At 38.7% G+C, this 12462-nt stretch overlaps 2 protein-coding genes and 1 long non-coding RNA gene across 4 annotated transcripts; all 3 read left to right on the forward strand.

The window, feature by feature from the left end:
* The first annotated feature begins 160 nt into the window (after positions 1 to 160).
* Positions 161 to 4893, forward strand: LOC135335953 (uncharacterized). Of its 2 annotated transcripts, none has more exons than XM_064531689.1 (10): positions 161 to 290; positions 365 to 660; positions 754 to 911; positions 987 to 1121; positions 1178 to 1288; positions 1347 to 1562; positions 1625 to 1732; positions 1781 to 1900; positions 2145 to 2265; positions 4493 to 4893. In XM_064531689.1, exons 1-10 carry the CDS (start codon positions 239 to 241, stop codon positions 4706 to 4708), a joined length of 1533 nt encoding a protein of 510 aa, XP_064387759.1. In that variant the 5' UTR covers positions 161 to 238; the 3' UTR covers positions 4709 to 4893. The 2 variants fall into 2 exon arrangements, with proteins under 2 accessions (XP_064387759.1, XP_064387766.1); XM_064531696.1 differs by having other exon boundaries at positions 1050 to 1121.
* A 976-nt stretch (positions 4894 to 5869) lies between these two features.
* On the forward strand, positions 5870 to 12208 carry LOC135335965 (uncharacterized). Its single transcript, XM_064531706.1, has 10 exons — positions 5870 to 6004; positions 6053 to 6351; positions 6426 to 6577; positions 6692 to 6826; positions 8818 to 8928; positions 8981 to 9202; positions 10080 to 10190; positions 10245 to 10364; positions 10451 to 10580; positions 11883 to 12208. The coding sequence occupies exons 1-10, from the start codon at positions 5968 to 5970 to the stop codon at positions 12096 to 12098; spliced, it is 1533 nt and encodes a 510-aa protein (XP_064387776.1). The 5' UTR covers positions 5870 to 5967; the 3' UTR covers positions 12099 to 12208.
* Positions 6989 to 8047, forward strand: LOC135337512 (uncharacterized). The gene is made up of 2 exons (XR_010395154.1): positions 6989 to 7730; positions 7867 to 8047. It is a non-coding gene; the product is annotated as an uncharacterized LOC135337512 (long non-coding RNA).
* Positions 12209 to 12462: the final 254 nt, after the last annotated feature.

Raw genomic sequence — 12462 nt, forward strand, 5'->3', positions numbered from 1 at the left:
TTATGCATCATTGCAGATTTACTTAATTCTTTTGCTGATATAAAATCAATATTATACATGTATTTATATACATTTATATTACTGCCGTTTGCATGCATGACTGTGCGTACACCTGTGCGCACATAATGCATGGTTTGTTTGCATGCGTGACAGGCCCACACATTCCTTTAAAGGGGTGTCATTGTGTGGCAGAATAAACACTTCATAGCTCTATATAGCTTTTATAGAGAAGTCTAAAATGGCTAGCTATCAGCAGGGCGTAACAAGAGCTCTCGGCAATGATCAGAAAGGTTGGTACATTTAAATTATAGTTGATCTCTATATTTCCAATAATTATTACAGCTGAGTAAATTTTTCCACACAGGGAAGCCACATTCGAAGTCGAGGCCTCTGCTGATTGATTTGTTGAAGGAACTCAAGTCTGTCGTTAATAACTGGCAACTGCTTATGATCAACATGGGAGTGGAAAAGTTTGAAAATGATAAGATAGAGAAGAATTTCCAAAATGATACTGATCGACAAAAACAGGAGGCCTTTGACAAGTGGTTGAGGATGAAACCTGATGCTTGCTGGAAGGATGTTATTGATGCTCTGTATGAAATTGAAGAGATCACTCTAGCTAGTATACTTACTAGGAAGTATGCCTGGGAAGATCCAAGGGTATGTATACATGCATGTGTACATTCACTCATGGCTTGTCAAATTATACATACAACTGTATTATACATGCATTAATTCGTTGCATGCATGCAGGTATCTGTGACATGGACCTTCTTAAGTACCTCTAAGTTTGCTTGTATCACTGCCAAGAGAGTTGGTGATATACCGTGTCGAAGATTTCTTCCTACACTTAATCCTGGACTAGATTACTACACTTTAGAAGATGGATCAGTACGACCAATTAATGAAAGGTTTATAGCTGGGTAGAGTATTGCACTGCATCTGCATGTATATACCCCCATGCACACATATACCCACACACACAGATCAGCTGTTGAAAGAACAGCATATTTCTCGCATCTCTTACTGACCAAACCACGTCCTCACAGCCTGAAAGATTTCTTCAGGAGCATTGAAGATAGCAGCAGTAAGGGCGACTTCAGAGTAGGATTAGAAGCAAGGTATATATAACATATATTAAGTGCCCATTGTAATGCATTTTCAAAAAATTTCACAGGTTTGGGTCTTTATACTTAAAAATGAAGCCAGAAAATGTACTTCCCGCTAACTCAACGAACCAGAGTTGGAGGCGATCTCAATTGCTTCGATACAGGTCTTTCAACACCCAGTAAGATGCGATAGTGTTGTTTGGTATCGTTATTTTATGCTTAAGGTACCTTAACCAGAGTGGAAGAAGCTGATGTTAAGCGACTATTCATTGACAAGGAAGTACTCGGGAAAAAGCTCACTAGAATAACCTTGACTTTTGTAGTGGAAGGCCAAGATGAAGGAAGATACTCAGCTCATATTACATCAAATGAAGATGATTTTCGAGTGGATGCTGTATACAGAGAAACACAGATTAAAAATAAAGCAAAATTAGACATTGCTTTACCAGGACGGTAAGTATCAACAAATGCACTACCTGTATGATTTCAGTTTTCACTGTGTTTTTTTCCCTTAGGAAGTATGACCTGAGAGTATCAGATGGTACTGAATGTATCTTGTGTGAACATAAGAACAGTATACCATATCAGATTGCCAAAACCACTGCACAATATTTGTACAGACTGTAAGTTGCGTAGAAAAACGTTGGTCATCTTATTATTAATTGACACAGTCTCGATGGAAGACTTCGTGTCATTCTCCGTGGATCATCTCCAAATAATGAGAGCACTTGGAAAGTCAAGCACATTCGACAACGTGTGCAAAGGCAGTACAAATGGAAACCAGAGAAAAAGTAAGTGGTTTTAGGTGCATGCATGTACCTACCATATCTCTATATACCCCTAACGTCCCCTATAACCCTAACCCTCTATATACATCTAACCCCTAAACCTCAGCGTATAGGGAAATGAAAGTGAGAAAGATTTGTCATGAATAATTCTTACCCTTCTACTATATTCCCGCGTAACCATATCCCCTAACCCCCCTAACACTGTCATTTTATAAAACCGTTCATGTACACTCATGCACACACTCAGGTGGAGTTTGGCCCGGTACGATGTCGACGTCTTTGAGTATGACAATAATCAGGATGTTGTCGACACTGCCCCACTGAAAGGAGTGGATATTGCGTTTGACTACTCAAGAAAAGAAGTTGAGGTTTGTTGTGTATGCCTTCTTATGATTATCTTTGAGTTACTATAAAGTAGCTATATGCATGCAAAGCTCATCCCATAACTCATGATCTCGATGTGTACATATATAGCATTTGTACAATATACCTGCATGACTGTATGTACAATAGGTTATTGATCCTATTATAGCACTTGCATAATACAATGGTTGTATACTGTAATATAACCTCTGAGTAACAGACAAGTTGGTGCAGGAAGTTTTGTCTGTTATTTGGAGGTGTCCTTTTGTTGGAAGGTTTTACTTACTTCGTTTTTAAAACAGACCGAGGCTAGTATAATTTTATTATGTCTATATTTAGGAGCCCATGCATGCAGTTGCTGGGGATATGTTGCTGCAAGTGAATGAATAAGCCTATATTTAACATATTCCATGTCAACATAAAGGTGGTGGGTTTGTGGTGATTAATAAAACCGGCAGTAAACAATTGTTATAGTGGGTAATCGGTTAGGGAGAGAAAAGGCCAACGGTTTCCGGTTGTAAGGTTAGGAATTTTGTCACAACATCGATTGGCTATCTTATGAAAGGTTCAATATCTACACATCCTTCGCAGTGCTCACTTTTTAGTGCTTTTGGTTAGGGAGAGATTTGAAGAAGATCTTACGGCTAAGGTCCAAAAATTACACGGAGTAAAGCTGTCTAACTTTTGATAGAAAAATTTGTAGAAATAATTTAGTTCCGGAGATAATTGATTAAATACAATCACCCACATTCAGGGGCGTTTCTAGAGATTGAAGCAGGAGGGTGCTCAAGAGTACAGAAAAAATGGGGCGCACATAGCGAGCGCAATTTTACGCCCCCGCATTTATTTCAGCGCATCTTTCATACATCCAGCTCCTCCCCCATGCAGCCTTGCAGCAAAAAAGTACAGCACACTGCCCAAGAAAAGAGCGGCTCCTACTATTCTCTTCTAGAGCTTCTCTCTTCCATTCTAGTTCTGTTACTATGATACTAGACAAAGCATCTAGCTACAGTAATTTTTATGTTATTACATGTGTATATTCTTGTAAATGACAATACAATGTATAATGTTGTAGTTTGTAGCCCAGAGCAATCTATAGTACCGGTACTATAGCTCATAGTTTCCTGCTAAATACACTCAAATGGGATCTAATACATGCATAGCGTGATAATAAGACATAATTATGAGTCAGTCATCTTGTAGGATCTCCATGCACTACTTCTCCTGGGGTACATCCTATAGCAAACTGGTCAATCACTGCAATGGGGGTGTCCAGTCATTCTAGTGTTAGTCATTGCTTCTCAGTATCTCTCAGTGGAGCAAGAGGTGACTGGGAGAGTGCAGAGGATCTTGATCAGCTATTATGCATTACATAACAACAAGAGTATACGTAGAGGAGAGTAGGCATACTGTACATCAGATGTATGCGGAGAGTAACGTGACTTCCTGTATCTGTCACAAGCTTGGAATTTGCACACTGACCAATCCAAGTTTGGGTGATGTCATCTATCAAGAAAGTAGATTACATCACCCACACTACTCTTGATTAGAATGGCAATACTGATTGCGCATGCTCAATTGGGCGTGGTCATGACTTGTAATCGAGATAGAGCTGTGCACAGTTAGCTAGCTAGCTACTGAGTGATAGGATTAGTTTCATGGTTGTCTGGGAAGACAGGGGGGTGCTCAAGCCCCCAAAGAGCCCCCCATTGTACACGCCACTGCACATTTTCACGTAAAATTATTTCCCACTGTACAATAACAACTTTTGGGGAAATATTTTTGGGAAATATTTTTGGATATTGTAGCTAATTTTATTCCTATGATTTTTATTCCTATGATTATACAATGGTATCAGCTCAATTTCTTAGAAATGTTCCAATCTCACCTATTCTATATAATAGCTACATGTATAGACTAGATGCACTGTAGGTAGAGAGTAGACTACCACAAATAATTATGTGAGTATAGTTGTCTTCATAATAAAGATTGTGCTAATACCATTGTGTATATATAGGTGAATGAATCAGGGAAAGTGCATGTTACTGTTTCTGAGAAGTGTTGCTAACATAATAGTACTGATAGCTACGTGCACAATGACACAGTACGTATTAGGCAAATGCTATTCAACACTCTCACTCTTGTCTACTCTTGCTGTATATGATAATAATTATCATACATGACTCACTATTGCACGCATACTGCTGTATGAAACTTTAACTCTCCCGACAGCTTTGGGGTCAAAAGATATTCCCAAAAAACGTTAGCGGTACCAGGCCTTCACGAGACAAGTACTACTACATGGAAGGGATTGAGGGAGTGCGACTGCCTGGGGGGGAACTCAGGGAGCCGTACAATTGGACCACTGAGGAACTGTTGAGAGATTTCGAGGAGTTTCTGGGAGATGCTTTCAAGATTGCTCACATCCTCGATGGGTCACCTTACTGAACTAAAGCATATCAATTAACATTAATTTTATTATTAAATAGCGTGGTTTTATACTAAGATAAAAATTATGGTATTTATTATAATTATGCAGCTATAGATTTACTTCACTGCCACTGTATTTCATTTAGTACGTTCTATATGACGTTCCTGAGACTGAGGCATAATTATGTTTTTACTTGTTTTAAGAGAGTATACATTTTTGGTGCATGCTATAGGTAGAGTGAACTTGGGTGACTGATTTGTTGGGATGAGTGGAAAATTTAAATTTGTAGTCAACATGTGCCAAAATCCAGCCCCCCCCCCTCCCCCTAGCAGCTATACATGTATTGTAGCAGCTCTATATCACATCTGGACTCCAGCTATAAAGATATCATAGCTTATCAAAATCAAAACAGAAGGTATCGACATCTTATTGAGATTATTCTGGAGCTAGAGAAGGATCCCTATATAGCTAACCAAGTTTGTAGAACTGGTGAGTGATTCACAACTGATTAATTTATGCAGTATTTGTGAATTTATTTTTTTTAGAGATGTTACAACAAGAGGAGAAACCAAACTGTCTATAAAATCATTCGATTTTAAGCGAGTGTAATCTATTTCCGTTTTTTCCTAGAACTAGGCCTTGATAAATTATGCTCGGAATAATTTTAGTCTCTAAAGAATAATTGGGGCAACAATGTCCATTTTTGGTAAAGATCATTACTTTAAATTTTGCTAACGACCTTCTCATGGCAAAAAATGGCTGAAGATGAATATTCAGTATAATTAAGTGCTCCTGATATTAGAGTCAGCAAGACTAATCATAATTTTATTAATTATGGCTTGTGTCAGTTGAGTGCAGGTTTATGCCTACGTTTTAATTTGGAATTTTTATAATAGGCACATATACAAAAGAATAAAAAAAAACCAAGAATTGAAGAATAGAATAATGGATGAAAAAAGCATCAGGGCCTATAGCCAGAACTACACAGCTAGAGTTAACTGCACACATTATACTGCATGGGCTCAATTAATCTATAGATAGAGTACAGTACATAGTGGAGCAATTGCAGAATCAGTGAACCTTGCAAAGCTGAGCTAGAGTCCCTTGTTTGCAATTGTGCCTGACAAAGTAAAGTGCTGAGTCAGCAATGAGCCCCACCCACCATAGTCATTGTGCAGGCACAAACACATGCATGCAGAGAGTCTGCCCACTTTCCTTTAAAGGGTGTCATTGTTTCTGTTGTGGCAGAATAAAGTTTTTATAGAGAGAGTCTAAAATGGCTTGCTATCAGGGCTTCAGCAATGATCAGAAAGGTTGGTACATTTATGTATTCTATTATAGCTGAGTAAATTCATCCACAGGGAATTCAAAGCCACATATGAAGTCGAGGCCTGTGATGAAAGATATGTTGAAGAAACTTGACTCTGTTGTTGACTGGCAACTGCTTATGATCAGTATGGGAGTGGAAAAGTTTGAAAACGATAAGATAGAGAGAAATTTCCAGGGGGATATTGATCGACAAAAACAGGAGGCCTTTGACAAGTGGTTGAGGATGAAGCCTGATGCTTGCTGGAAGGATGTTATTGATGCTCTGTATGAAATGAAGGAGATCACCCTAGCTAATAGTCTTGCTAGGAAGTACGACTGGAAAGATCCAAGGGTAATACATAATTATAATAAATTAAATACTGAGTAAAGCTATATCCTTGGTACAATTTACTTTGTTACTTATAGGTATTTGTAAGCTGCAGCTTTTTATGTACCTCTGAGGCTGCTCGCGTCACTGCCAATAAAATTAGCGATATACCGTGTCGAAGATTTCTTCCTCAACTTGCTTCTGGACTAGAATACTACACATTTGGAGATGAATCAGTACAACCTGAAAAGTAAACATCATGACAATAAGGCATTGTACTTCATCTGTACTTATACACACACACACACACACACACACACACACACACACACACACACACACACACACACACACACACACACAGATTAGCAGCAGCGAGGACAACTCGATTCTCACGTATCTTGCAGAATGTTCCACGCCCCCACAGTCTGGCAGATTTCTTTAGTAGCATTGAGGAAAGTAGCAGTAAGGGAGACTTCAAAGTTGGACTTGAAGCAAGGTGCCATAAATTAATTAAAAGTACATAATTAATTTTAATTGTACAAGTACTGAGCAATTAGTGAGCACCGCGGGCAGCAAAGATCCTTTACTTCATTGATCGAGCAGCTATGTAACAGCCTAGACACACATATATACACAAGTACACACACACATGCACACATACACACACACACACACACACACACACACACACACACACACACACACACACACACACACACACACACACACACACACACACACACACACACACACACACACACACACACACACACACACACACATGCACACACACAAAAATAAACAAACTGTATAGAGTACATGCATACTGTACCACCCCTTAGCAATGAGCCCCACCCACTCTAGAAAGCTATGGTGATGGGGCTCATTTCTGACTTAGCACTTTACTTTTGTCAGGCACAAACAACCGACTCTATAGCTCAACTTTGCAAGGTTCACTGATTCTGCGATCAATCTTGTTTTATTTGTGCATTATATGCACTTTTAACCCTTTCCCGGCTTTGGACGACATATGTCGTCCAGCAGACCGAGATTATTCAAAAATGTGCTGTGCAGGCTGTGTTGGAGCTATGCACACACTGTAGGTACCAGCACATGCGCATTGAGCTGCTCTTTCACATGGTATTTTCAACATCTTGCTTCGAGGTACGCTTTGTGCAGTACCGTCGAAAGAAAAGTGACCGTTTGATGATGACTTCAAGATCTTTGTAGTACAACCTCAGTGGGGCTCTAGAGCTGCTAGACAGTGAGAATATCGATGCTTATGGCCTTGTAGAGTGAGAGGACAGTGACTGGGATCGTAGCTAGGTAGGAAGCTACCTCAAGCTAAAAAATAAAGAGCCTGAGGAGCCTGAAGGAGCTGGACCAAGTTTCTGGATCTGGTAAGTCTAGAGTAGCATTTGTACAACATACTGTATTCTGATAGCTTCAGGATAGCTTCAGTATAGGTTTGCTTAGGCTAGTTAGTACAGCAGTGGATATCATGAGCCACCATTGAACTTGTCAACGTGTGTGTAGGTGAAGAACGTTTCCCGGGAAAAGGGCGTCTGCTGATACGACCTCGCAGAGAAGTTTCGGCAGATCCTGATCGAACTATGTCACCGTGAGAACATTGAGAACACTTACTTAGTGTCTATAGTCACTTTGTGCCTTCGTATAATATTGTTTGTGTACATAATTGTGAATGTTTGTAAAAATCGCTAATTAGTTGGGGGTGGTCAGTTGCTAGGTAACGATGATGATGTCATGGTACCCCCGGGGTCTGGGCTACCTGTAGGAAATAGTTACGAGTGATTTCAATGTATGGTTCATAAGATATGGATTTTTAAAGAAAAACATGTATTTATTCTGTATTATTTTGTTTTAATTAAAGCCGGGAAAGGGTTAACTGACGATTATTGACGCCTATAGGCCTGAGCTATTAATATTGCCTATTATTCAAATCTTTTATTCTCACTTTTCTTCCCTATTATTCAGAAATCTCACCTATTATTCAAGTTTTTCAGTCTGTTTTTGACAAAATTTTCTAACAATTTGGAAAATAAACAATGTAATAACATGAACAATATAAATTTGTCTTCTATAGCTCTCTTTCTTCCTACAAGTGGATTGAAACCTTTCTCTTTCTTGTGAGATTTGATGCTTGAGGAGCTTTGAAGACTTTAAACAACATTTTTAGATGTATTTAGAGCCATTCTGCGCATGCGCAATAGTGTTTTGCAATTAATTTTGCCTATTGTTCTAAAAATTATTCAAGTATAATTAGCGCAGGGCTATTGACATCTGACAAAATTTGGTAATCTCTAATTTACCTCGTTTGAGCGTGTGCACACTGCATCAGCCATGAGGAATAAATATAATGATGATTTTTACACATTGCTTTACTGTATAAGAGACATGCATGAATGTTGATAGATCCAAGCCAATCTCCATGACTGTTATAAAATCTAAGGTATATAATTATCCCAGGTTTGGACATTTGTACTGGAAACTAAAGCCAGAGATGATACTTCCTGCTAACTCAACTAGTGAGGACTGGATAAGTTCTAGATTGCTTCGAAAAACGGCCTTTAACACCGAGTAATTATGCATATCATTTTGACTGCATGTTTGTCATACTTGCTTTACCCAGAGTGGAAGAAGCTGATGTTGGACAACTGTTTGCTGGGAAAGAGCAGCTCGGGAAAGAGGTCACTAAAATATCTGTGACGTTTAAAGTTGAGGGTCAAGATGAAGGGAGATACTCAGCTGTCATTGCTGCATATGAAGATGGTGACATGTTTTGCCTGGATGCAGTGTACAGAAAACCAGCCATTGAAAAGAGAGCAAGATTAAATACTGCTCTACCAGGACGGTAATAATTATTATACGCCCCTATGCAATGCACAATAGGTTACCGGACACTGCATGTCACTGCATGTGAATGCCTGTTTCCACATTTCAATGCATGCTGTTTCCATTGTAGTAACTCTGCTGCTGTTCTTATAATGCGTGCATGCATGTACAACACTAGTCTCATTCCCAGGTCGAGTTGTCTCTAAAATAACGCTATAGGTCGCCAACTATAGGCCTAGTATTGAGTGAGTGACAATGATTGTATCTGGACTAAAAAACAAAAGCAGAGATTTTTCACTGAAGAATAATTAACACACAATGTCATGTCCATAAGGGCCAGCAGTGATGTTGGTCCTATACGGGCCTAATATATCTATATATTAGCTTTTAGTTCATCACAAAGGGCAGCAATTCATAGCAAAGAGACTTAATTAATTGCCATAGTACCACGTTGAAACCATGCAAACAAAACACAGACGTTTCTCCCTTCTAACATGCAGAAGCTGAGAGCCTGCATGGGCCTGGTCTGCAATGAGAGTGAGGCTTCTTGCTTCAGCAAGACTATGTATACTTAATCTGAACAACTTAAACTTGCCATAGCTATAGCTACATAACTAGATAATCTGTGGCTAGATGATTACTTGAGGGCATACATGCACAGAGCAAAATTACGGTATTAAACTTATACGGAGAAATAATTATGATAGGAAACAAAATGTGAAGAATCTCTGCTTTTGTCTTAACCAAGCCCAGATACAATCAAATATACCAGGTCATATTTTTCAACTTCAGAAGAATCAGCCTGGGAACGAGGCCAGTACAACACATATTGCATCAATTATTCCGCCTCCGCATTCTACAATACTGATTATTATACTTTAATCTTATAATCTTAGGAAGTATGACTTCAGGATCTCTGACTGTACTGAGTGTATCTTGTTGGCTGAGCACCAAAACAGTATACCGTTTCAGATGGCCCGAAATATTACTGATGCTTTATGCAGACTGTGAGTTGCCTTCTTGCGTGTTGATCACCTGGTAACCCTCTTAAACATTTCCAGTCCTAATAGAAAACTTAATGTCATTCTTCGGGGCTCATCACCAAATAATGAAAGCTCTTGGAAAGTTGAGTTTATTCGACAGCGTGTGCAAAGGCAGTACGAATGGAAACCAGAGAAAAAGTATGTCCAGAGTTCTTATTTTTTGCTGTACTGTTTACATTGTCACATTGTCTTTCTATGCGTCGATGTATATACAAATTATGCAGGTGGATTTTAGCCCGGTATGATGTTGATGTCTTAGACTATTATGACACAAAGCAAGCTGTTGTCGACAGTGCTCCACTGAATGAAGGAGTGGATATATTGGAGTTTGACTACTCAAGGAAAGAAGTTGAGGTACGTATAATACCTTAAAGTGACGTAATTTTTTTCACAGGTAGATTTGTTTCACTTTATTTTGCTGGTATTAAATTCTGCTAAATTCTGCTTAAGTTGTGAAATTAATGTTTTTCATATAGCGTTTCTAATTACTCGCAAGTGGTTTTAATGAACATTTTCATTATCTGCAAGTACAGCGATTTTACTCCAGAAATTAATACATGCACGCGAAAATAATTATGTCACCTTAAGGTACATAATTATGTTGTGCCTTTCCTAAAGCTTAAACCAGCTAAATATGTAATGCTCATTAAATTTATTATTAATTGCATATGGTCCTATTATTCACTGTGATTCGTACAGTGATTAATTGCGTATCAGTAATTGCACATCGTTACCTTGACGACCACACGTTCGAATAACGGCCGCGGCTAATTTTGTTACTGAAACTGCAGCTAAAAATGTCCTTAAAACTGCATCACAAACGATTAACAATCAATAATGGCTACTCGTGCAATAAGGGATTAATAGCACTCATAACAAGCACTGGCAAGGTTAATAGCACTCGGCTACGCCTCGTGCAATTAGTATATCCTTGCCATTGCTTGTTACTCGATCGTGCTATTAATCCCATATTACACTCTTAGCCATACTGTTAACACTTATACTAATTATGTGCATGCATGATGAAATAATTATATACAGTGGACCTCCGAATAAGGACACTTTGGGAGCAGAGCTTTTGTCCTCTTTTGAAGGTTCATTCAAAGTACCATATCAAGCCAAGAAATTATAGATAGTATATATATAATTTATGTTCATGTATTGTCTGTATTTTTATATGGACCCTAGTTCATTATAAGGAACTTGCTGAAATCAAAGCATTCTTTGCAGTATATATGCAGTAATGGTAGTATGATTAGCAATTATTATTACAAATGACCTCCTATACCATAATTAGAATGTGGATATCGTTTCCTGTTTTGTCCCTTTGTCTGGAATCAAGAAGGTCTGCTTGTGGGAGGTTGTTTCTGTGTACTTAGATATAGTGATTTCAATCCTGCCATAGCTAGTGTCCTTTATAGAGAAGTTGTCCTCTAGTGGGAGGGTCTGTTATGGGAGGTTCCACTGTTCCTATCATGATTATAGCACTTGCATGTATAACAGATATCTGTACAATTAGTTATTGATCGTATTAATGTATGCTATATAGGCATGTAATTACTAAAGTAACATTATTGATGAATACAATTAACCATGCAGGAGCACATGCATGCACCTGCTATACAGGGTTATAACTCTAACTCTCCCTTCATGCAGCTTTGGGCTCAGAAGATATTCCCAAAAAACATTAGCAGCACCCATCCTTCACGAGACAAGTACTACTACATGGAAGGGATTGAGGGAGTGCGACTGCCTGGGGGGGAACTGAGGGAGCCATACAATTGGACCACTGAGGAACTGTTGAGAGATTTCGAGGAGTTTCTGGGAGATGTATTCAAGATTGCTCACATCCTCGATGGGTCACCTTACTGAACTAAAGCGTATCAATTAACATTTATTATTAAATAGCGTGGTATTATGCAGCTATAGATTTACTTCACTGCCACTGCATTTCATTTAGTACGTTCTATGACGTTCCTGAGAGGCATATGATTTTACTTGTTTTTATTGTCTAAAAGAGTATGTACTTTTGGTGCATGCTATAGGTAGTAACGTTGGGTAACTGATTTGTTGGGATGAGTGGAGTGAGATGAGTGGAGAAATTAAAATGTGTATTCAACAGGTGCACAAATCCAGCCCCCCCCCTCCTAGCAGCTATACATGTATTGTAGCAGCTCTATATATATCACATCTAGACTCCAGCTATAAAGATAGCTTATCAAAATCAAAACAGAAG

This window comes from Halichondria panicea, chromosome 1, assembly GCF_963675165.1.
Source record: "Halichondria panicea chromosome 1, odHalPani1.1, whole genome shotgun sequence".
Taxonomy (NCBI): Eukaryota; Metazoa; Porifera; class Demospongiae; order Suberitida; family Halichondriidae; genus Halichondria; species Halichondria panicea.